This window comes from Pholcus phalangioides, unplaced genomic scaffold, assembly GCF_987345545.1.
Source record: "Pholcus phalangioides strain wild (caught in Gottingen) unplaced genomic scaffold, Ppha-v1.0 ptg000010l_1, whole genome shotgun sequence".
NCBI lineage: Eukaryota > Metazoa > Arthropoda > Arachnida > Araneae > Pholcidae > Pholcus > Pholcus phalangioides.
In genome coordinates this window covers 11,380,553-11,407,116 of record NW_028301603.1, presented here as the reverse complement: position 1 = coordinate 11,407,116, position 26,564 = coordinate 11,380,553, and the positions used below count along the sequence as shown (strand labels likewise).

The 26,564-nt window shown below is 35.1% G+C and overlaps 1 protein-coding gene across 3 annotated transcripts in view; it reads left to right on the top strand.

The window, feature by feature from the left end:
- LOC149080921 (transmembrane channel-like protein 7) overlaps positions 1 to 24,939 on the top strand; it is a 38,101-nt gene extending 13,162 nt beyond the window's left edge. Inside the window, exons 8-17 of one of the 3 annotated variants that reach the window (XM_089237611.1) lie at positions 4,407 to 4,561; positions 6,026 to 6,173; positions 7,399 to 7,554; positions 8,907 to 9,049; positions 12,120 to 12,210; positions 15,140 to 15,348; positions 17,229 to 17,435; positions 18,906 to 19,070; positions 20,413 to 20,491; positions 24,764 to 24,939. In XM_089237611.1, the coding sequence (XP_089093737.1) occupies positions 4,407 to 4,561; positions 6,026 to 6,173; positions 7,399 to 7,554; positions 8,907 to 9,049; positions 12,120 to 12,210; positions 15,140 to 15,348; positions 17,229 to 17,435; positions 18,906 to 19,070; positions 20,413 to 20,491; positions 24,764 to 24,826 (1,416 nt within the window). In that variant the 3' untranslated portion in view covers positions 24,827 to 24,939. Of the gene's footprint in view, positions 1 to 4,406; positions 4,562 to 6,025; positions 6,174 to 7,398; positions 7,558 to 8,906; positions 9,050 to 12,119; positions 12,211 to 15,139; positions 15,349 to 17,228; positions 17,436 to 18,905; positions 19,071 to 20,412; positions 20,492 to 24,763 lie in introns of all 3 variants that reach the window. The other 2 variants (XM_089237612.1, XM_089237610.1) reach the window with 2 other exon arrangements.
- The last annotated feature ends 1,625 nt before the right edge of the window (positions 24,940 to 26,564 follow it).

Here is a 26,564-nt window from a genome sequence, read left to right as displayed (position 1 = left end):
GTTTGTCAAAAGATCTGTTATTTTTGAATGTGCAATGCAGTTGTTCAAAATGAGGAAAACTCTCCCCTTCACACTTAGAATATTTTGATCTAGCTTTCTCAACCAATGTCAAAAAATTTTATGTAAACATATATACAGTGGAACCTGTACAACATGGAACATCATTAGACCAAAATTATATCCCATTTTAGACAGTTTTCTGTTTTATAAAGGTGCATATCATGGCATTAATCATTATATCGTTTAATTACATTCAAGACAAGTTTCCCGTCTCATGCAGGTTTCACCCACACACGCATCTTTGATAATGGAGGTCCCTCTATCTCTGCTCATCGCCAAGTTAAGGAAGGGTTCCCCCATTTAATTGAGTATCATGCCAATCATAGGAATAATAAATGCCCAGTTATTGACACGTCAAGTTATGGTGGTTATACTGCATTATCCCCAGCCAATTAGGTGTGGTGGCAGGGTTGGTAAAAAAACCGTTTTTTTTTAAAAAAACCAAAAAACCAGGTTTTTTTTGGTTTAAACCGGTTTTTTGTTTTAAATAGTATTAACATTAAAAACAATGAAATTTCTGAAAAATCATTCAAACTTCTAATAATTAACTAAAATAAAATGGTTATTAATGTAATTAACACTATTCCCATACTAATTAATCAATAAATATTTCTTACATTTTAACAAAAACCAACTTTTGCAATTTAATTATTTTTTGCTTAACTCAATGGATTACTGTGTGTTTGAAAATTCTTTCAATGTTATTATTAATCATATAGGTTTTTCTCCAGTTACTTTTAGTATGCTTAATTATGAAGCTATTTTGCAAAATTAGAAATAAAAATTAGGTGAATATAATTTATTTAATGAAGCATAAATAATGCAGATTAATTAGCAATGATTTACAATATACAGAGTGATTATAACTAAGGTTCTGATTTCAAAACACTGTAAAAAAAGAACGATTGTCAAAATGACTTGAAAATGGACATGAATATTCCTGAAAAAATGCAATTTTATTTGGTAAAGGGGAAAAAAATACTTAAAAATGTAAAATTAATGACATCATCCAACATGTGGGAAATTTGCTCGCAGAATGGAAACGATAGCCAGTCATGGCAAAATGATACCTTAATTATAGCATTTCACGATTTCATAATTCATGGAAACATTACAAAAAACGAAGTAATTAAACAAATAACTACAACTTACTTAAGAAATGTTAAATATGTTGTCGAACCTGAGGTTGAAGACACAAAAATTGTTGTTCAACAACAGAATCCGAGTATGCCATGGTCATGATGTGGATGTGCTTGCAATTCAGCTTTATTAAACCAAACGTCTCCCCCCCCCCTCCAATTAATATTCCTGAGGAACTTCGAACATATAGAAAATGTGCTGGAGATTGCAATTCACCGAAGTTTGCAATCTGACCACTGTTTATAACATTTAGAGCTACAGCCACAGCCAGAAGTTGCAAGGGTTAAGGTGCATCCTGTCAAAATCGGTCTTCAGCAGCTGCTTTGCTGGTATAGCAGTGTGCATCTTGATAGTTCTATCCACACACTGATGCTGTGGAAGTGCCAAAATGATGTGGTTGCACAAAATAGATTATACTGCTGGCCAAGTACAGCATCATCTACTTGCACATTTTGCACTTTTTTCGCTTTTGCAAAATTAACTTCCATTGCTTCAGGAGTATCCATGTAAATTTTAAAGTCATTCTGATCAGTACTTATTGTATAGTTTTGGAATCAAAACTTAAATTATAATCACCCTGTATATAGCTGATTATTTTTCAGAAATCTGTTACTACTATACAGTAGAACCTTGATTAACTAGGCTTAACAGTGTGTGTGTGTGAAAATATAAAAAAAAACAACTGTTGAATATTAAGACTGGGAGATATACAGTAGGAGATGTGCTACTTCTTATGGGAAAGAAAATGAAAATGTATGTGAGGTAATGTAACTAGAGTACACTGGTCTTTGTCCTGTAGGGACAGCTGGTGTCTTTATTGGATTATAGGACCACCTGCCCCTAGCATGATGGTGTCACTACTGTTGCTGCTTCTTTGTGAAGGGAAAAATAAACCCTGTGAGATAATACACCACTACATTTAGATGTGTGATGCAATCCTTATTCATGAATTTGCTAAAGATAGAGCATCAGAACGTAGCCAAAGGTTAGAAAATGTTGTAAGAATGAGAAATTTTGGCTTTTGTATATAACTTTAAGGTATCTGACTACCTTCCTTGTCACTTTTCTTTAAAATGGTTCTGGAGTGAACTTTAAATATATTTTGTGGTAGAAAGTGTCTCGAAATTGTGAAAACAGTGACAAATTTTGGTCTATTATATTTTCTATGAAAAAGTCGTTTTTATGTCAAATTTTAGGCAAAATTCATGTAATATTCGAAACACGATTGCAAAAAATTTTAATGAAACGCTTTGTGATTTTCACAGTGCATTTAGCTAGTAATGTTGCAGGTTATGAACCAAAATTTAAAGGATTGCATGATATGTTCATAAGTTACACCAAAATATGTTTTAGTACGTGTGAATTTTTTGAAATTTCATTCTACATTTTGTCTATAAAACACTGTAATTCAAAAAATATATGTGATAGATAGACCTTAGATTTTGGTTCAGAACCTCAAAAATATATAGCAAAATATCATGCAATTTCGTAAGGATGCAATGCATCAATTTTTACAAATCATGTCACAAAGTCAAGTAAAATGTCAAAAATAGCATTCTTCGTAAAACACGTTTAAAGACTTTATTTTTAAAGACACGTTTAATGGCATATTACTTTTATGTAAAACACAACACTAAAGTGAACGTAACTTTGATTCTAAGCATCATATAAACAAAACAAGGCCCGTTTTGGAATCACAACAAATAGGGCTTTTATAAAAAATAAAAAAATGAAAATCCATATTTTCTTCCAAAATGACGTTTTCAACGTAGTCAGATACTTTAAATAACTAAGATACCTCATATGAAAAATATATATATATTCTGGCCACTTTTATGAGACTTTTTGAAAAAAACCACTTATAAAATCTTTTGTCATTTAAAGATATACCATCAGAATGTACCCCAAGGATATAAAATGTGGTAAAAATGAAACATCTTGGCTAATAATGAACCAATACGATATTTTTCAACGAAAAAAATTATATTTAGTCAACTTTTATTTGATTTTTTGAAAAAAATCAAACTGGTTTTTTTAAAAAAACCACTTGGTTTAAACCAAACAACCCTGTGTGGTGGTAATGGATAAAAGGGGAGTTGTTGTTTCGTTAGTAAGAAGGAACATGCTATTGTTTAAGAAGCAATTAATGGGACTCTGCCAAAGCATCCATTTTTATTAATTTTCCAAACTGGAGTCTAGCCGGTTTGGTTTTAGTGGATCGAGTTCACTCCCTCTGACTGGGTTAAAATGATGATAAAAAAACTAGACATTGTGTGGAAGATATTCATTCATACAGTAATGCTGTATGTATGCAGTCAAACTCTGCTTAACGCCATAAATTTTCAGTGCACAAATCTTTTATATAAGGATTATAATGTAAAAACCTGTTTTAGCGCCAACTCGTTATAACACCAACTATTGTTTGGATGTATACAAAGTTCATTTTTCAATGAAATTTCCACATTTCTTCTCTTTTTTTTTTTTCGAAAAGGAGTTGAAGATTTATCTTTTTCACTCCACTGTTATTATCAGTCAAAATGACAACAGTTTAGTTAGCAAATGACTTATAAAGAAAAAATAATGGTGTGGTCGAAAAAGAGGAGGGGGGTCCCGAAAGCACATTTCTCATGAATACCTGAATGTGAAGTATAGGGATAGATTTGTATAGAGAATGTATACACACACAGACAGAAAGAAAATCAATTTTATATACATTGAAACTCATGTATAACGATAAAAAAAACCTGATAGGAAATAGCGCAAATGTTCATACTGTCTGCAACAATATTTTTCTAGGTTCCTACAGTATCGTTATAGATAGGTTTTACGTATGGATATACTGGTTCCCATGAGTTTAGCAAATGGAAAGTTTTTAATAATTAGATTAAATATAGTTCAAAAAACAGGAAATCCAGAGAGTGTGTGTGTGTGTCATTCAAAGGCAAGCAGCATCAATAAAAGTTATGCAAGAGAGTGGAGCTGGCAGCACTTTCTGCAAACATGATTAAGTGTGAAAAGCGGCTGTTTATCTGTGTCTCTAAGTTATGTGCTGCGATTGATAACTGTCTCCTGTTTCTCCCCTCTTTCCATCCTGACTTTCTTAACTCACCCTTTATATATTTTTTCCTGCTCATCTTTTTATTGACTTCATAAATTTCATTTGGAATGAAAACATAAATGGTTATGGTGAGATGATTTTTTTACAGGGTAGCCTCGAAAACACCTTGTTGTATTATAGCAGTTATTATAATGGTTCATTTCCTGGATACTTTGGGATTAAAACGCTGTATGATTTTCCTGTGAGCTACATGTTGGCGAATATAGCACTTTTCATAGTAAATCTCATTTTCATCTCTTGCAGGCAAGTATTTTTTTTGTCTACATTCGATATTCTGCTTATGAAAAATATTATGTGAAATTTTTAGAATACCGAACCTATGTTCATCCTATAACATTCTATACAGTTGCCTGAAGCCAACTGCCTGGATATTAGTTTTCCTATGCTTGATATAACTTCTCAAATCAACTTGTAACTCTGGGTCCTTGGGCACTGCCTTGGTTGCCTCTGCTTAGTTACAGCCTGCTTGTTAATAATTCATTCTGGAACTTACAAAGATTGCAGATATTAAGAAGTACCAAGCTAATTTTGTTATAATATGTGGAAAGAATAATGGCGCCAGCAAAGCTGGCAAGATATTTTCACGTAAATCAGGAAGAATGCAGCGAGAACCATGAAGCAGGTGTTGATTTCTGAAACAGTTGAGTACCAAGGTATGAATACAAAAGAAATCAAACTTTCTTCCCTAAAAAAATATTAATATCACTTACACTCATGACAACGGAAATAACAAAGTTAAATGTTTGTCTGGTAACAAATTTCAAACAATCTCTAGCTGTTAGGTGGTAAATAAGCAAACAATTATGTAAAGACAATTGTGAACCCTCATACACAGAGGGTTCTTGGCATAGCTTAGAACCCTCTGTGTATGAGGATCTTCTTATGTCCTTGAATAGCAATTAACATCAATTGTGTCAGACTTGTAGGGGGTTGCCCATGATGTTAAAAATGGCACTGGGAAATTGTTGGTCAACACTTCATGACAACAACACTTCGTATCGCACAGCCAGTGCCATAACTAGGCAGGTGCACTGCACAGAGCCCACTTGGAAGGAGAGCCCAGAATGGGCCTAAATGAGTCTTTCTCTGTGTCCAAGAATGGGTCAGAAGGGGCCTAAATGCTAATTCTTGCTCGGGAATGGTTAGTTACAGTCCTGCACACAGCAACCATCTATCTCTCCACTCTGACTCATAGGCGGAAATAGACTTGGAAGTCTCTGGGGGCACTGTCATTATTGCTGGGGGGCACGATGATGATGATGTCAATTCATATATACATTAGATCAGTCGACTCCACCTTTGACGCCCCCCCATCCCCCTATTCTCAGCCCATGCTCTGACTACTGACATAACCCAGCATATATTTCACCGAAAACAAGGTGATGCATTCCCCCCCCCCACCCACTTCCTATTTGCCTTTGAAACTTGAAGCAAACCTCACAGATTCAGTGTCATGAACATTTTGATGGATAACTTCTTGATGAAATTGTTAAACTCTCACTCGAGTTATTAGTAGAAACGAGTGTCAACTGTGGTTGAGATGAATACAGACTTTTTTCAAAAACTTTTTAAATATATTTAATGAACCCAAGTTTGTCTAATTTCTATCATATATTTTCATCATATATTATTGGTAAACGCTGTATTGCTGTATCAAAGTGTATCAATAGACATTGAGTTGTGGTTTCTTTTTTTGCATTTTGACAGTTTATGTATGCAGTTTCGTCATGCTAGTACGATCAGCTCCTATTCAAGCAATCCTTTCTGCAATGAAGTCTTCAATTCTTGGGATTTTAGTACATTAACACAAAAAGCTGCATTAAGAAAGCAGCAGAATGTATGTGTGTCCATGAAGGTAACTAGGTTATGTTTATGATTTTTAGTGATTACTTTATGACCTATTGCCACTACTTTTTGTTAAATGAAAAAAAAAATTATGTCAAGGCAATCGCATTCGAAAGTAACCTGAATTCTATTGAAATATTAAAAAATGAAAATATATCATTCGTGTGTATTGCATGGCAGAACACTCAAAGATAGACAGACAATATATATTCATGTTATTTATTCATTCTATCTAGTACTTATCTTTCCTGACTGATTGACACAAAACTTGAATTTATAATTGCTAGCCATTTTCTTTCCCCCCATAGTATAAATCCTTTTGACTAACAGCAGTTTTATTTTTCTTTGAGTCTTGTGGACTCCCTATGGAAATTATAATATAATTATAATTTCCATAGGGAGAATATAATTTATAATTATAGGAATTTCCATTCCTATAATTATAAATCAGACTATAGGTTTATTATTGAGAAACTGTATATATACAGAAGTCTAATGTTTATTTATAAAAATCCTACTTGGTTTGAAATCAAGCAATGCACCCCCCCCCCCCACAAACACACGTCTCCATCAAGGTTTCCAATATAATATTATACAACCTATAAAAAAACATTAACCCAAAAGTAATTCACATATTTGGCTCCATTATATTCTAATAACCTGCCAAATGAAATGAAATATGAAAATGAATTAAGAGCTTTCAAAAAACTAATTATCAATTATATTAATATTTTACTACAATAGGAAGGTACTTTTCAGCCCCCAGTATACAGTGTTGTCACACCAAGGCCTCGGTAATATTTGTCTATTTGTATACTTGTTAGTATATGAAAGGGTTTGCCACCACAGAAGTGTATATATGAACATATATATGCCACCATATGAAGTGTTCTTCGCAGGCCCTAATAAAAACAGCCGTTAAGTCTTCAGACAGCCTTGTTGGACTAGGAAGCAATGAGAAAATTTCCAATTCTAATCTGATCTCATTTGTTGGAAGAGTATGAGGTCTTACTTTGAGAGAAGGAAGGATGGGAAAATTGCATAATTTAACTGGATGTTTATATAATCAACAAACTTCCATCATTAACTTTGTATTTATAATTTTGAACTTTTTAAATCATGCCAAGACCCATAGATATAAACCTGCTTAAACAATAATTTTTTTTCTCTGTATGTTTGCTTATCCTACACAACAAAAAATAAAGAATTCTAGCTTTAATTTTTTTTTTCTCCAGGGACTTCTGCATAAGGAAAAAGCCAGAGAAAGTTTCAGAGATGGATACACTAATCTAGAGATCATTCAAGTGGTAGTCATGTATACTTTGATGCTGAGCCTGAGCGTCTTCATTTTATGCATCCTCTATGATCAACTGAGCCGTTTTGTCATTCTGGTAGTCGTTATTATTCATTTTATCATCTTATCTATAAAAGAAAACAATTAATGTTGTAGGGAAGTGGTTTTCTTTATTTTCAGAAATTTTCCTTCATAAAAATCTGGTTTTTCACTTTTTCTGTTGCCACTAGAGTATATGATTCTGTACCAAAATAATTGTTGCTCGGTGCTTGCTTTTCCCATCTGTCAGTGATTATTGGTGTGAAGCAGGGGAGAGGGAAGTCTAGAGATACATCAGGGAGGGCCAGACTCCTAGATGTATAGAATTGCTTCGATTGCTGATCAAGTCAAGATGCCGAAGACTATGTTCAAGTACCATAATTCCTTGCATACAGTGTGTAGTGGCATATAATCCACCGATGCCAATTTTGCTACTTTGAGGAAAAATTATTGTTTTGTAGTTTGCAGAGGCATATCATCCACATATGAAAATTTCATCTCGAATAATGAAATCTTAAAGAATGGAAGGGAATATTGGTCATGCTTTTTTTCACAAAATGTTGGTTTTTTTTTTTTTACTCTCATCTATAAATCCTCTTTAAATCTTTGAAAAATTATTTTCTACAATTCTTTCAATATTTATTCCTATTCAAACCTTGCAGGGAAAAAAACTGCAGATACGATACAGCAGAATCTGTATAAAGAATTCTGATGGTTTTTTTATTATAACATCTGCAAATTATATGATGGAAAATTTGGTAACATTTTACTCCTTTTGAAAACGACCCCTCCTTTAACCTGCCAAAATGTCAGTGTATTTAAACTTTCATTCGATTTTTCTGTTGGATTTATCATTTAACAACTTAATCAGAACAGGGTCTGGCATAACTCGCGCCTAATAGTAACTTACCTTAGGACTTGTGTGTAAATAGTAACCTACCTCAACTTGAAATCATATGACATGTCATACGTCTTTTTGATTGTCATTTTGAAGAAAATTAAAACACAATGGACCAGCAATTTCCTTGGCTATTTATACATTCTCTCATGGTGCTCCTTCATTCATGCCCTCTGGTGATGCCTCGTGCTTGTTTTTTGCACTTAGGGATCGTTGTTACCAAAGAGGAGTTTGATGGAGATGGCCCATTTTATTCTCATATTCTCTTTTTCCTTGAGTTGGTGATTAGGGAGGCTTATATCAGTCTTTTTATGTTTGGGTAGGTTACTTGATGGTTTTCAGTATTATATCGAAAAGCGGCTCTCAAACACGATTGATTTGATTGCAATTTGCTTGTATACTTTTTCAAGAACTTTCAGTGTAAATTATTTACAGCGCTGATGTCTATACATCCGGCATTTTTCAGTTGATGAATTTTTAGACAAATATTTAAGTAATTTTCTCATTTACAGGAGGAAATCGGACTATTTCACAAACTCTCAATAGCTATTTATGCCTCATTTTCAGTTCTGACTTTACACTATTTGGTCACATTCCTCACTAGGAACGAAGAGTTTCTGTCAGATAGGATCAAGATTTACTTCATTGCTTTCAGGTATGCAAAGCTTTGACTATTTCAAATTGATCAACAGATAGTGGTTTTCCCACCCTCTCAATTCAAATCAATTCATTTCATATGTAAAAAAAAAATAAAATGAATTTATGAGGAACATATTTACTATCTAGAGGGCAATAATTTCTCCTAAATGCAAAAATAAGAGTGCATCGTCTATTAAAATGAGTAATTTAAATAATGCTTTAAATGCTGTTTTTTTTATATAAAATATAGCATACACAAATAATATATAAAATAAGACAGTAGAACAAAACAAAAGAAAACTTGCGCTCTGCAGCTCTTAGAGACCCAATCAGTCCGTCCCAGAGCTTAATAAATTTTTTCTATAATCACTATGTATGAAGGCATATTCTATGTTTCCAGTAGTAATGAATTATACAGAATGATTCACTACCAGTGGGATAAACTTGCAGGAGAGGTAGGGAGTACAAAGACGATTCAGAATCACATAGCATTGCAGGGTATGAAATAGCTTTTTCATGCGGTAGAGGGTGTTGTATAGGAGTTCAATTGCATAACCATCCCACTGGAAACCAGCATTTGAGAACCAGACACTGAGTGAGTAGGATGGACGAATATTCAAAGGTTGAATTGGTCGACATGCACTTCCCGTATGGAATTGCAGACTGTAACAGGTGTTCAACTCTGCACTTGTACCAGGAACGTTTCCCAAACAGGCATGCTCCTCATCATATGATCTTTGCACGTCTGCACAGACAGTTATGTGAGAATGGTTGTTTCAAGAGAGCTACCATGAATCGACAGCAATCAATGAGGATGCCAGACAGTGAGGAGAATGTCCTACATCTTGCAAAAAGAAATCCAACTACAAGTACTCAAGCGATAGCCCAACGATTGGGTATTTCCCAACTCCCCATATGGAAGATACTGTCAGCAAACCAAATAAGTCCATACCATTTGCAGCATGTCCAAGTAGTGATGCATGAGGATTATCAACACCGGAGGCATTTTGCTACTTGGTTTCTTCAACAGAGTGCAAGCAGACCCTACATTTTCGCATCTGTTTTGTTCACAGATGAGGCAAGTTTTACAAAAGAGGCAACCTTCAATCCACATAATTACCATTTGTGTTCTTTGGAGAACCCCATAGTACGTGAACACGTGCACTTCAAAGCTGTTCCTCTGTAAATGTTTGGGCCGGCATTGTCAGAGAACACCTAATTGGACCTTACCTCCTTCCCCCTTGTCTGGACGGTAAGGAATACTTCATCTTCTGGCAGCAAGTTGTAACATCATCCATGTTACCAAATGTTGAAAGGTCTCTAAATATATATGTATTTTTCAAATAATTCTTAAAATAATGCTGAAATACATTAAAAAAAAACTACTTTGTCCGATTTTTGGCAATCGATCGCGATGGTTATTCTGCAATTGCGGCTGATTGGTCGATCAGTGTTTCCAATTGGCAATATTTTCTTATGTAGAAATATGCAAATGAATTTAATGTCATATTTCATTTTGAGATGGAAAGTTACGGTGGGTCAGCTGTGCTTAGAGGATTGTCCATGATCCGAGATATAAATATTGTTTGCGATCGAAGTCATACGTGACTGCTATTTCCATTATCTGTCTATAATCATGACTTGAGTTTAACATAGCATTTGACCTTTTGGTCGTTAAAGCTTGAGGATTAAAATGAAATAATAAATTAGTTTGCATCTTGGTGCACTAATCTCCAGTGGAGGTCCAGTCTTGCCATACTTACAATGATTCTTCCTCCGGTCTATCTCATTACTGTCTTCATCACTTGGGCCATTTTAAAGTTGTTTCTGTGCTCATGTTTCTCACTGGGGAAAAAACAACCGTCCTGACTTGAGCTGGATATCGTGCTTAGATTCTTGGAGGTATTTGTTGGAATGGAGGATCATCTGATGAACCAACTACGAACTGAACGTACTGATTTGAATATGCTGCTAAAATCGATAACTTAGGGAGACTTCATGTTGGTGAGATAGTTCATTGTTACTTTTATGGGCAATGAGTGAGCTGTTTTGTGATTCATAGTTTATGATCATTTTTTCATGTTTGAAATGTAAACAAAAGAAGGAAAGGGAAATTTAATGGTTAAAAATAAATATTTTTTCTTCTGGCTGAAAATATTGTTTGTTTTGTTTTTTTTCAATTGATTGTCTGTGGATCATAAAAAGAATTCGGGAATTAAACTTATTGATTGGTTGCAAAGTCCTGCCTGACCTTATCGAAGAAGTACATGTTCCTCAGTTGTTGCACCACTCAATGTAGTTCCAGCATGATGAAGCTCCCGCCCATTACACCAATGATGTCCAGTAACACCTAAATGTTACGTTTCGACATTATTGGATCAGTCGTGTAGTCCCGTTCATTGTCCTACTAGATCGTCAGACTTATCATGCCTGGACTTCTTCTGCTGGGGTTATATCAAGTTATTAGTGTACGAGATCCCCTGTTGAATCAGTTGAAAACCTAATTGCTCACATCTATGCAGCTGCCGGGGAGATCCGAGACTTGCCAGGAATCTAATAGAATGTTAGGGATTCTATGTGGTGCCAATGCAAAACCTGTGTGAGTGCTCGTGGTTGAAATTTCGAAAACCTTCTGTAGCATGTATGCATTTTTCCAATGCGTAAAACTCGTCATTAAAATGCTTTATATTATGCTAACATGTTTCTGTTCTTATCTTATTTGCTTCTTCTGACCCTAGCTCATGTGGAAGTAATTTCTGACTCTGCAATGCTATGTGATTCCGATTCGGTTTTGTGCCCCCCTACCTCTCCTGCAAGTTTGTCGCACTGGTAGTGAATCACCTTGTATAATTTCCGCTCTAAATAGTAAAAATTATTTTGAAAAATTTCTTTCCTAAAAGTAGGAATACAGTAGACTATATGATTTTTCTTGTGGCTACATTCTCTTAAATTGCATAAGCTTTTCTTGGTGTTTAAGAAAAGTATAATACGGAAAAGAATATCTTATGATGCAAAGGAATTTTTTTGATGTTTGCTTTAACGTTCTATCCGAGATTTTAATAAGTTCTTTTTATTCTTTGCACTAGAACACTTGCATTTAGGCTAGGGATGCTTGTTATCCTGCTGTACTTCTGGCTTCCCGGAGCTCATGTTGGAGAGACAACTAAAGGAAAAATAGTATGTATAGTATGTGGTGAAAAGAATTTTTTTGTATTACACAGGGCTCCCACTGGTCATACTTTTTGGTAAAATGTGGTATGTTTGTCCTACTTTTTTACTAAATCCTATCAGTAAGATTGGTGTAATTGATTTTAATTGAGAAGGAAATCATCGATTTATATTGCCGAACATTATAAATGTTATAAATTGTAATTAATGATTCCGCCAAAGAAAAAATTGTATCGTTTGTAAGGTTATTTGAGGGGTGTGTGTGGACCATTTGGTTAATTATTTTTTCATTTGCTTAGTTTAAGGATTCAACTAGTAGAATAGTCATCAAAAACTTCTGTCTGGATGAAAAAATTAATCTTGTATCTACTACTTCATGGGCTTGGACAGTAACTAACATTCATCATTCAAAATTATGGTGCACATTTTGTGCATAGAAGAAACAATGGTTTGCATTACAAAGCAGTTGGATACATAGGCTTATTATATGTTTGGTGATTCTGATGCTACCCAAATGCATTCAATTGTCTTTTGTATTTTAAGACATGAAGAGGCATAAACATATTTGCAATGCTCAGCAAAGAGCTAGAAATTAAAGTGCTTTATTTGTCAAAAACGATTACACTGGCATTGGACAGTAAAATGTAAAAAATATTAAAAAGTCCCTTTAAAAAAAAGGGTGAAGAACGCAGTAAAGCCATCCAGTTCACTTTATTTACATCAGACCCAGTAATTTACTCATGTTTTACTGTGTTTTTGATGTGGTCTCAAAAAAGCATCATTCTTAAAAACTCATGTTTTCATAATTTGCTGTGTGCGCATTGTCGAAGAGAGTTGACAGACTGGACTGTGGAAAACTGTAAAAAAAATGTAATATATATTGTGAGAGACAGAAAAAATTATGTGTTTTGGCCAAAATTGTTTTTGTAACCAAGTCATTTCTGTCATTTTGCTTTGGCTTCAATCAATCTTTCAGGATACAGAAATAGTGTTGCAGAAAAAAAAAATTCATTAAAAAAATTTTTTGAAATAAAAAAAAAATTTGAGGGACTTTTTTTTATTATGCTATGATTATGGTGCTAAGGGGATTACCCTCCCCGTTCCATTTTTTAGGCCAACTTTTTCTAATCTGAGTGGAAGTCCTGTATTACATTTTTTGAATTCTATGTTTTTCCATGCATTTTTTTTATTGAATTTTATATTCAAGGTGCAATCAGAGTTTCAGAAATGACACAAAAATGCTCTTAACCAAGTTCTCAGCTTATTGATATGGATCGCCTTCAAAGTAGTCTTTTTTGTGACCATGGGCATATGCGAAAAGGAAGGGGGAAGTTGGAGTTAATTCCCCCCCCCCCCATTGAGTCAAGATTATGGTATATTTTTTCGGTAAGAAATGAAAATCGCCTGCCGTAGAGAAAATCCAGCATACGCTACTGCTTGTGACTGGATGCACCCATCAAAGCATTTCTGCTACTTTTTGAAGACCTGCTGGAAAATATTTTTTGGCAGGATGGCCATTTCAATATTTTTGCTGTCCTGAAGTCCTGCTTTGAGAGCTGTTGTTCTATTGTAAGATGCAGTAGAATCTTATTATAACAAACTCCAAGGCACTGTTCTTTGTGAGTGGAATTTGATTCTAGGGAAAAAATTAATTATTTGCATTCTAGGCAATAAAAAGAATGAAGTTAAATTTCAAAACCAACTCAAAACAATTCAAATCAATTGGACGTTGAATTTTTAAAATGTTATCAGCAGGTATTCCCAAGAGATCATTACAATCTGTCCAAAGAATTAGTGTTAGTAGACAATCCATGCCCGAACTGGAATTCGAACCCAGGCCTGCATAGTCAGAAGCTAGCTCCCTAACCACTGAACTGCCAGGTTTGCATAAATACATATCTTCAGATAAGTTTTATTTACTTACATATGTATTTGAGGCAAACAATCCATTTGTAACTTTTCTTAACAAAACATTTTCCACAACTCTTACGCATGCCTCTCTGAAGCACAAAAACTTTTTCCACTCATTTTGTGGAATAATATCTCAGGGTTAGGATACATCCTATATTTTGAAATGTTGCCCCCCCCCCTTTTTCCTTTTCCCGGGAGATTGTAATTAAATTTTAAATATTGTGTTTTTTCTTTTTTTTAATCCTTTTTATGTTGTGAGACTTTCAACATTGCCACCAATTCATTTTATAAACTTTAAACCTGTTTATATGTGGTGTTTAATTTACAGAGTCCACAATAGCACTTCACCAAAAATAAATCATATTTTCCCGACGGATTTCCTGCGATATGTGCTATCAACCATTTGAGGGTGCATATGCGCCTTTGGATTGTATTTCTTTTTGTTTGTCCCATGAATTAGAATCACCCTGTATTCAAATTTTGAAATGACAAATTTTCAAATAGCTTGTATATATTCTGTGTGAATTGAAATATTGTTGGTCTGATTGCTCTCTGTTCAGAGGCTTTTTTTTAATGAAAGACTGGCTTGCCATCACACCCCAATGCTGGAGAAACAACCACAGCTTACCACCACTGTGCTGCCTGTAGTGAAATCGAACCTGAGACTTCAAAATGTGAAGTCATAATGATACGCACATGATTGATCAGTCTGCAGCTACCTCTGATCTAATTGGCTGCTCCATGGGGCCAGAATTCACATTCAAGTTTATATATATCTTTAATCTATCTAAGCATAATTAAACATTTTTATTGATTATAGGCAAACTCTGCATTTTGAATTAGGCTGGAATTACACTAAAAGTTTGATAGAAGTTCATTTATAACACTTGAAAAATACAACCAATAAGCAAGTTGGTTACATTAGCTCAAATGTAACCAATAGGCTTATTGGTTGTTTTTTTTTTTTCAGTTTTGCAAAACTTATATAACGTAATCTCAGCCTTAAACATAATGATTTTCCTTGCAGAATTGCTTTGAAAATTCCGAAGGCAAAGAGATCTACAGGATTTCAGTCGTCAACTTTTTTATTGACACTTTGGGTTTGCTATGCTTCTTTGGTATTCTATGGTTCTTTGTGCAATTGTTTCATCTTCGTAGTGCCCTCAGAGACATCCTCCCAGAATTCAATGTGGCTTTTCACATCACGGATCTTATCTTTTATCAAACATTAATTTGGTAAGTTTCTCGAATTATACTCTCAGATCAAAATGATGAATCTGTGCATTGGCGAACAAACGAGGGAAATGATACAAACAAGTATGGCTTCCCTTAACCCAGTGGTTCTCAAATAGCATACCCCTGCATTAGCCGACATGCCATAAAAATCGGGAGGACACCAGCTTTTTGAATGGTGGAATTTGGTCCATTCGTAGCATACTGGGAAAATTGAGGTTTGATAAGAATCAGAGAATACATTCAAAAGAACAAATATTAATTTATATAAAGCCCTAATAAATAGGTGAATCTGAATAATATAATTTCTTTTAACTCTAATAAATGTGTTTTGCCCAAGAATTCAATAACATTGTTTTTCTGCCTGTGGTCTCTCTATACAAATTTTACCATTTTTCTCCCATTATAGTCTTGACCACTCATTCCTCAAATTTACTGCGCCAGATAAAACTCGTTTAGCTCTCACACAGTAGACCCATGATCCTATACATATGTATCTGTCTCTAAGTCACTCACTTACTAGCACATTTTCTTGGTCCCTTTTTTTGGTCACTCTGTGACCTCATCCCTTTCTCTTTAAGTCACCATTTTTGTGGTTTACTGAGCTGCTTCCTCGCTCCCTGGGTTACTTTTTCAGTCCTTGATTTTGTCCTTCGCTCTCTAGGTCACCCTTTTGTTTGCTTGCATGCTTGCACACTGTTCTGGTCACACACCACATGGTTTCCACACTCTCTAGGTCAGTACTATCACTTACTGATTCAACCTTTCCCCCCCATCTATAGGCAGAGGCTGATTTAAGCATCACTTTCACTGTCTGTGGACTATAGATATTTTACCACGCTTCTTCCATTCTGATCATTTTCTTTATTATCATTATCTTTAATATCATTCATTCCTCAAATCTGCCGCTCCTCCAAACTTGTCACTCTGAACTACTAAGCCCTCCATAAATACACCTTAGATCGTGAGCCTAATACAAAATACAGAAAAAGATACACTGTTATGCACGTTTTTCTGTATGTGTAGAGATTAAAGAAATATGCTGTCGCTTTTTTGAATTACATGTTTTGCTGTGCAATTCTTCAATTTTTTGCTCTGATTTTGCCAATTTTACACACAAGATCATTTGATATAAAATATTTTGCAGCCTGCATACACGTTTTCAGGGCCATAACTAGGGGCAAGCAGGCGAGTCTGGTGCCCCAGACGCTTGAATAGAGGGGGGGGAGTCGAATTCACCCTTCAACTTCTTCTACATTACACAGGGTGCCAAAATGCTTGCTCGACCCAGCGGACAAAGTATCTAGTTGCAGCCCCGCATGTTTCTATAGTCTCTGCCAGTGGTTCTCAAACTTTTGTCACTTGCTGCTCCCTTGCTTTATTCATGATTCATCTGTGGCTTCCTAATATAGTTTAGTAAGTATTTTACATGCATAAAAAAACCACTTCAAAGCATAAATAAGCACACACATCAATATTTTCAGCTCTGCGCAATGCCCATAACGAATGTTGGCAGCGCCCCTAGGAGCCGCAATGCATACTTTGAGAAACACTGTTCTGCACAAACAAATATGCTTAGTATTTCACATTTTTTAATAAATCAAGATTGGTTAGGGCAAAAGCAAACAAAGTTTGAACTATGTGAAGGTAGTTTGTAAAACTGCTAGGATCCTAAAATGCAGAGAACAGACAAGGTTCAAATCAACCAATTCAGTCTACTCTTAGAATCCATGTATTTAAGAATGATTTGGAATCAGTGACTCAAATTTCATGACATTTCAGCTAGTGCGGGGGAATGCAGTATTTGTGTCTCTTTCTTGCCCTAACTGACACATAATTTTTGTGTATGTTTTAATTTTGATGCTTTTTTTTTTCATTTTTAGGGTCGGAACATTTTATGTGCCATTACTGCCAGTCGTTATTCTTCTCATCTTTGTTTTGAACTTCTACATCATGAAACACAGCCTTTCCTGGTGTTACATGCCGTCGAAACAACATTTCAGCTGCAAGGTGTCCAACATTTTCTTCCTGTCATTATTGCTGATATCTTTCATATTTTGCTTGTTCAATGCTGCATACAAGATATTGTTGTAAGTTGATTTTGTGTGTTCATTAAATGATTTTTTCCGTATGCCTTAGTCAAATTTCTAACACAGATGCCTTCTTGCATTTCTTATTTTTAACACAAAGAGGTCTTTTTTTTAACTATATTGCTGCAGCTTTGTTCTAACATTCAACGCTATCACAAATAATGTCTTCACTGTTAATGGCTTTTTGTCTCTTTTCCAAAATGTTCAGTTAACCTTTTCAGTAGTATCTATGAGATATCTTGCCTCCATAAAAACCTCTTATTTCAGCAATGATGAGCCCAAACGTTTTGTAAAGCTGATTTCTCGATGGAAAATTCTTTATTCGTACCTGTTCCCCTCCCTTTTCCCATTGTCAGTTCAAGGTTAGTAAGTGGCAGTGTCGAAGATCCTTCTTTTGCTCAAGTTTTGGAGTGTGTTTGAAATAAAATTTTTTTTATTCCTCCTGTTGTCTAATTCAAGGTAATGAAAGAATACAAATGGAGTTTATATTCTCCAGAAAAAATATTGATTGTCTTTTGAATTGTTCTTGGAACTAAGGGGGGTGAAGATGGCACTTGCACGCAGGGCTGTAACTAGGATTTTTGGGGGTGGCAAACAAGATTTTGCTGCCCTCACCATTATAAAACATGATTTTATAATGGAGTTTTCTTTCCGCCTCTAAATTTTGCTGCCCAGGGCAATATCCTCTTGCCCCCTCCCCCTGGCTCTGCTTGAATATGCTCAAAAGCAGGAGGAAGACTTCTCATAAAAAAAACTAATATGTGGATCAGTAAAATAAATTATACCTTTGATGGGGTTAAAGTGATCTTGATTATATGACTTGACCTCCACATTTGTGCATCTCGAATTGCAAGGCTTAGGAAAAATAAAAAGCAAAAACACAGACTTTTTGAGAGTGAATTCAGCACCTTGGATTATTCGGAACTCGAGACACAAACTATCAAAATTATACTGTGCAAAATTGAAGTTTTTACCTATTAGTGATTAGCCTCTATTTCTACCTGATATTTTGACTTTCCATTCATCCCTCATAATTTTTAAACAAGTTCATAAAATTCAGAAAATTAATAAAATATTTCCACTTTGGACACCTGATGTAGGTTCCACATCAAAGCATCACCTGGACAAAAGCACATCAAATGAAAATTTTTAATACTAAAATAGATAACAAATAATTAAAATAGATGAGAAAACATCTAATGACTTTTTTTTTTTTTTTTTTTTTGGTGAACAATGTCTAAGTGCATGCACAAGTATAAATATTTTTCTAAAATTCTTTTTGTGTCCAAAATGGACACAAACATTTGTCTTTTACTAACTCACGTGTATCTCAGTTTCCGAAATATCCAACTTGAAGTGATTTACACATATCTTATTGACCATTTGCGCATCTATTACTTCTCAGATGAAAATTAAGACATTGTCATATCAAGACAAACATTCAGTATCAATGTTTTTCTCTAATTTTAGCATCGAGCCTTCAACCACTTGTGGCCCTTTCATCCACTACAAGTTTGCTTATGACAAAGTTATTGAGTGGGCTCATAGTGTAATAGAGACAGAAACCGCTCTGGGATCATTCATGGAATTCATACAGTCTCCGGGCTTGGTCATTACAATGATTCTCAGCTTGATGTGAGTTTTCAGAAATTGTGTTCAGTTTTTTATCATTATTATTGCTCCGTCTGTTTTGATTATTTAATCAATTCATGAATGTGAACCCTCACTTAGTAAATTGTATAGTCATGCTGATTACAGTTTAACCCATATTGAACGCTTAAAAAATTTTAGTGTTTTTATGACAAGTGTTATGACATCACTCTTCCGGATTGTAAGAGTGGAAATGAACGGTGGTTTGATTCAACGCAGAGGCTTGTCAATTTTCCTTCCAAAATCTACCTCCAAGTTGTATCTGAATGTTTACACTTTAATTGATGTGGTCAATACATATATAGGGGTGTTTCAAAACTCATAATGCATACGTAAGGTGGAGGGTGGTTTGGAACACAACTGGACAAATACAAATTGTAACCTCCCGCATGATTACATGCTCAGGTTCTAAATATTCAAGTTAATGCAGACAACAAGGGAACACAAAGATTTCACTTCAATCACTTTATTACAGTTCTTTAAATAAGTTTAAGACCGTACATTTCTCTAATTGGAACTATAATTAAATTTTCAGTTTTGCTAAAAACATCTTCGATTAACACATCCTTTCTAATCAAATTTACAAAATTAATTCAATAATTTGAGACAGTCAAAAGGGGTGGTGCCCACTGGAAAACAAAGTCCATACCTTGTCGAGTATCTCCTTTTCTCTTGTCAATCAAGAAGTTCAATGTTCTAGTTGCGAACACAATGTTGAATCAACTATTCTGAGATGACGAATTGTAGAAATATATCATGAAGATCAAGTCCAATCAATAGCTATCACCATCCAGTAGTCGAGTACAAAGTAATCCATGAACGCTGTGACATGTACCAGCCAAAATGATGTCGCCAAAGGAAGAGGAATTGGCTCTAGAGGGTGATTCCAATGAATATGCAGTCCGATAAGCAGTCTTTGTCCTATGCGCTGTGGATCACTGTGGAAGCTAAAAAATTCACCAATAACGTTTTCAGACAAGACGTGTCAGAAGTGAGAGCTTTTCATCAATTGCACCCAACAACTCTGCATAATTTGGTTTCTGAATAAAACATTTTCCTTAAATCCATCAGTGTTGTTTTATTCTGTCTCTGTCTGTCTTGTTTCTCACAATTTCATGGTATAGTAGGTATCACCATCTAGCTCTTAACTACTTAAGTTCTGGTAGTTGTATTCTATCACGCCCCTAACGTTTGAGTGAGGAGTTTTGAAACATCCTGTTTATTATATCATTTGACTCCCTCATTGATGGTAGGAATGAAATTGATCTATCATTTCCCTTTGCCCATTCATGATGATACAATTATAATAATAGTCTTTTTTTTAAAGGGTTTCCATCCACTTCATTCGTACACATTACCTTGCCTACAGGGGGACTGTGGAATTCCTTGAGAATCAGCTCCAAGAGGTATATTATGTCTCGTTATTTATTTTTTCAATTTTCTCATTCCCACCCTGATGTTGAAGAATAAGGTAATCATAATTGAACTGACACTTCTCTGAGCCATCTGTAGCTGGATCTAACAGATGTAGGTAGAAAAATTTAAAAAAAAAAAATTAGTTCCAAATTTTTCAGGTAGGTGGAAATCATACTTTGCAATGCTCAGACTTATAATGGACCGAAAAATTAATTACAGCGATAAACTAAACTGAAGACATGAGGATTGTAGCCAGAAATTTTTTTTCGAAGGGGGGATCAAACTGCATAGTGCAGTAAACTCTCAACAATGTGATTCCATATAATTCATTCATTTTCTCACATTTCATTCCTCTTTTCTCCTCTTTCCCATTCTCTCTTGCTGCAGGCATGGAAACAGGGCCGGTTCTGGACATTTTTCATATGTAAGCAAAAAATATTTGGTTATAAAAAATTGCCCCGCTTCAGTTGGCACTTTCCGCAGCTGCATAGTTTGCAGGATTCAAGGTCCAGCCCTGCTTGGAAGACATTGAAGTTCATTCTGAATATCCCTACCATCAGGGGCGTACCCAAAGGTAAGGGTAAACATCCCTTTGAGCTGAGATTATTGTGCATTTTGCAGTAAAAAGTTACCTTTACTCCCCCTTTCAAGAAAATCCTGCATACACTACTGTCCAGCGGCATCATAGCCGGGGATGGTGTGCATGCTCCACAGTAATTTAGAGCATAGGTCTGAGCATGCACTGAATTAATTCAGAAATTGAAAAAATTGCCTGTGTAAAGATCAAGACGAGCACCCACAAGTTCTAGGCGGGTCTAAATAAAGCAGGTTGCCCCCCACCCCCCGGCTTTTGAAAATACACTAAAAATGGTATATATATGCATACATTGAGTATATGTTCTTTGCCCCCCCCCCCCACCTGAAGCCCCTGCCCACCATTCTTGTGAACCAAGAATTGCATCTCATATGCAAAACATCCTCTACAGCTGAATGTAACATCTCGAAAGAAATGTTCATCACAGCTCATGTTAAATTGCAGTGAAACATAGATATAACAATATTCTGCGGATCAGGAAAAAATATTGTAGAGGGATTATTGTTGTATATCGAGTGGCAACATTATCATCATGTGCCATCAAATTTATGCTGCTGTTGGCATCTTTTGTAAATTGGCATTGTTAGTACGACCATGAAATGCACTTTTGAGTATTAATTCACTGCAAAAATTTTAATTTATGAGTTGATGAACAAAATTAAGTTGGATGTATTGCCCCTGTAAAGAGGTTTATCACAATACTCTTTGGTGTATCACACAAAAAGTAGCAATACTGAAACCTTCCAACACTTTCGGAGATCAGGCGGACCAAATATTGATGACGTCTTCAGAATAACTAATTTTTGTGACAAGTTTAAAAATTTATGGGAGCATTTTTATTTGAGCAGCATAGAAAAAGTATTGCTGTTGCAGTTTCAAAATCTCCTGAAAAAAATATTGTTATAAAGAGATAAAGGATATCATTGTACCCAGAGGAATTTAACATTAGACTATCGACGATTCATTCATTTTAACATTTGTTATAAATTTAATTTTTTTTAATTGCCTATTTTTAAGGAAGAATAACATTTAATTTTTTTTGTTTTTAATTTTAATGTTGTTTCTATGGACATGGACAAGTCCAGAAAACATTTTTTCTGTGAATTTTATGGTTGATATTTCTAAACTAAAGGATCAGAATGGGAAATTGCAGAAAAATATTAAGAGAATCAATTGATATCTTAATTCGGCCAGTAAAAAGTTAAGCATCGTAAAGTGTCACATTTCCCTTCTCTCATTGGGGAGATTTCTAAAGGATTCTTTTTTCCGGAATTCTTCCTCCAATGTCTTAATTAGTCCCATACAAAACTTCACATCTTCCACGTTTTTGGGAGTATATTTCAAGCTACAGATGCCTTTAAGCAGTACCAGTTTAAATAGTTAAGGTTTTCGTTGCCATCATTTGATGAAAATTGTCAATTTGGGTTAGAAGTGGGTCGTCTATTTGAGTTAGCCCTTAATGTTTCCCCCCAACACTGGTTATTGCATCTTCAGGAGAATTGATAAAACTGGAAAGTCTAATTTTCCGGAGTCTAAAGGTTATATTTACGCCCTCGAGTGGCTTAGCCTACACTATTGTTTCTTGCCTTTTGTACCATATATAGATTGAATTTATGCTGCAAAGTTTTTTTATGCATATACTTAGTGGTTAGCCCACTATTGGCCCTGATAAAAATTCTTTTTGAGGAAAAAAAATGATTATGAAATTATAGTAAGCTTTCTTTTCGGTTTTCTTGATGCAGTAATGCTGACAGTCATATCTTGGGATGATCGGTTTACTTGTTGATGTAATGATGAACAAAATAAGAGGATTAGCTTAGGTTGATAATAATTAGTGTAAATAATATTTATATTTAACCTCTCTTTTCAATACAGTAGAACATCAATTTTCCGAACAACTCGGTCAACCAAACATCTTTTCAAACTAATTCATCTTCAGTTTTCTGTAGTCAGTGATACTCAACAGTTGGTATTTTCTTGGAACTTGAATCCTCTTATCTCTCAGCTCAATTGCTTTATTCTATTGTACAATATAATCCATTTCCAAACAACTGTACATGCCCATACCTATGAGCTATAGATGTATGGGCGGATCCGGGTATAGTTTGTGTAGTTATAAACGATTGACAAGCAAACAAATGCGTGAATAGGAGCAGATTTACCTGCTTTCTTTTTGTCTGACGAATTAATCTTATGGTTGTGCCTTGATGAGAGGGAAGGGTGAGTCTTCTTGACAACAAGACAGTTCTTATTACGGTTTTTATTGCTGGGGAGGGGGTATCGTTTGTTGCTGAAATTCAACTTATTCCTTTGCATTATCGAATTAATTTCGAAACCAATTTTCCGAACTTTTCACTTTTCCAAACACCCTTCAGTCCTGATGTGTTCAGATAGTCGAGGTTTACTGTACTGCTTTATTTTTGTAAGCTAGCATTTAGTTACTCATATATAATATACTCTTCTGTTGGAATATTTAGGTAGAATAATGTCACTGCCATTGAACTGTTAAGATTAATGATCAGTTGATGAGTCCCTGCTCATCCTCAGGAGGTTTTTGCCGAAGGATAACAAACCCGCCTGGGTACCAGAAATTTTAATAATTTCACAACTCTAATTTTGCCAATCTACGGCAGTCTTGGATAGGCAGAGTATAGATCAAGTGGGTATGCACTGTATCTGATTGCAGTTGGAACCCCATAAGCACCACTCATGGTTCATGGAGTCCAGGATCTGCTCAATTTCAGTTTCTTCCCTTCCACTCTAGCTATTTTTGTACTTGTAGATTTCAATAGCTTCTCTGTAGATGTGTGGAAAGAAACGGTCAACATCAACTATTACCTGTGGCTGTTAATAAGGGCATGTTGCACCACCGCGCGGACTTTTCTGTTTGGCCCATTCTGCAGCATCACCCATGCTCTTTTATTCTTATGGCTACAAATATTTTATGTGGTTCCAGTGTAAACGTGGCCACATGTGCACATTATTCTTTAAATCCCTGGTGTTGATTACAGCGTGAATTAGGAGCTCCTATTACAGGTGAGGGTTACAGTGATCATTCGCTGATCGCAGGATTACTCCTGTAATCAACACCAGGAATTTATCTTTTGCACAAAAAACATCTACAATAGAAGAGAAGAAACTTTAAAATTGAGCATATCCTAGACCTCAGCTCTCAGAAGAACGAGAATCTTCCCCTTCAAGATCCAGCAACGGAATAACGACAACAGCCAATCAGATAGCTCCGCATCTCTTAACCAATCAGGTTCTTCCAACTTAAGAAGCATTCCCAATTCACCTCCAGCGATAAAATCAACGGATCGATCCGAAAACAATAGTGTAGGCCAAGCCACTCATGGGCGTAAATTCAGCCAGAGACTCTAGAAAATTTGACTTTTGATCCAGTTTTACTAATTCCTGAAGATGCCAACCACTAGTATTGGGGAAACATTGAGGCCTAACTAAACAAGCAATGGTCTTAGAACCTGAATAGACAACTTACTACTAGTTTAATTATGGCCATCTATGTTCCTGGAAAGAGAACATTTTTGAAGAGAGTGTTGGAACCTAGCACAGAGGCAATAGTTTTGCTAAAATTCACCTGACTGCATGATTTTCTTGGCAATGACACGAGTTATAAAATTGGATTACAGGGTTTTTTTTCCTGCAGGAAGAAGAGTACAAGTCCATTCTTCTGAAGATATATGAAGATAAAAAGAAGAAACCTGCATGAACGCTGAGTATTTTTTATTTGAAAAAGAACCCGAACAAGAATTGTAAAAGACTGAATTTGTTCCATTGTTTATGGTTTTTCCTCATACAATTAAAAGAGGGAATTTAGTTTTGAATTCTGTGGCATGAAGACTTTTAAATCATGGTTAGATGGGAGCATTTCAATATTACAAGACTCATCAGCAATTGTAGCACAAATTTTCAGTTTATTTTAAGGGTTGTTTATAAAATAGTGGCGACATAGATCATTATCATTTCTGTGGTGTCCCATGCAGGAAGAGCTTAGGCATTTTGCCCATTGCTCTGACACCAAGTACTCATGTGCAAAATTAAGAGAATTTGCACATTGTGCCCATTTTCACAAAAAAGTACTGAACCAAAGGTACTAATAATGCCACCAAAGAAATATGCAAATATTCAGTGTCGAATACATAAGCGTACACGTGTGTGTGTGGGCGGAGCTGTGACCATGGAGGGGATGATAAGGGCACATGGCGTTTTCCATGATTCGTGTGTTCATACTCTTTGGCAACATTCACTGTGTTTCTCGCAAGAGTTTGGTAAATTTTATAAGCTATCGGGTAAAGTGAGTTGCCACAAACGTATGAATGACGGAATGAGATGGAGAATTGCGCTCGATTGGTTCAGATCTTTTATAATAAATAGGAAACAGACTGTTAATGTAGGCAATGCAATAAGTCAGGTAAGGGCAATAGATACAGGCGTACCTCAGGGATCGGTCCTGGGTCCAATACTTTTTTCTATTTACATTAACGAAATTCATAATATCAATATTTTTGGTCAACTTGTTTCATTCGCAGATGATACAGTTCTGGTATCCTCCGCTGAAACAACTGAAGAACTGATAAAAAATTTGGAAAAAGACATCCATGCAATAAATAAAAGAATTTGAAACCTTCGACTTAGGCTAAATGCTAGCAAAACTAAATGGGTTCTTTTTAATTTAACTAACTTAAGCGCACAGACAGATTTAATGAAATTTCATGAATGTAACGACTTTCTTTCAAATACTATATGTAATTGTTCATACATTGAAAGAGTACAGCATTATAAATATCTTGGAATCATTATTCCATCTAACCTAAAATGGAAAGATCATACTGATCAAGTTGTTAATAAATTACGAGCAATTATAGCAATGACGTATAAACTAAAGGCTATCATCTCACACCAAAGTTTGAAAGAAGTGTTTTTTGCATGGGTGTTCCCACATATTTTATATGGACTGCAAGTTTGGGGGGGGGGGGAACATATAAAAATTCAGTCCATACTATAGATATTCTTTATGACTGTTTGCGACGTGACATTATACAAACTAACAGTTCTTCACAAAATAAAGTATCATTAATCCAATTTAATATACGGCAACTTTATCTGTATAAAGTTTTAGTATTCATCTATAAGAATCCTGATTGGTATCCCAGGGTGAATATACAAAGAAGCATTATGAGATCACAATACTTATATCAAATACCATTACCTAAAAAAACAATTTTCAAAAAGTCAATATTTTTTCTTGCTCCAAGAATATGTAGAGAATTTGATATTATTAGACAACAGCAATCATTTTATATGTTTAAAAGGGCTATAAAAGATCGTATACTGGAAATAGCAGATATGGAGCGGTTCGTTTCGTTCGATAGTTAATGAAATTGCAAATGATATAAGGAGTAAAATTTGTTTATATCTTTGTTGTGTAAGAAAATATATCTGTATTT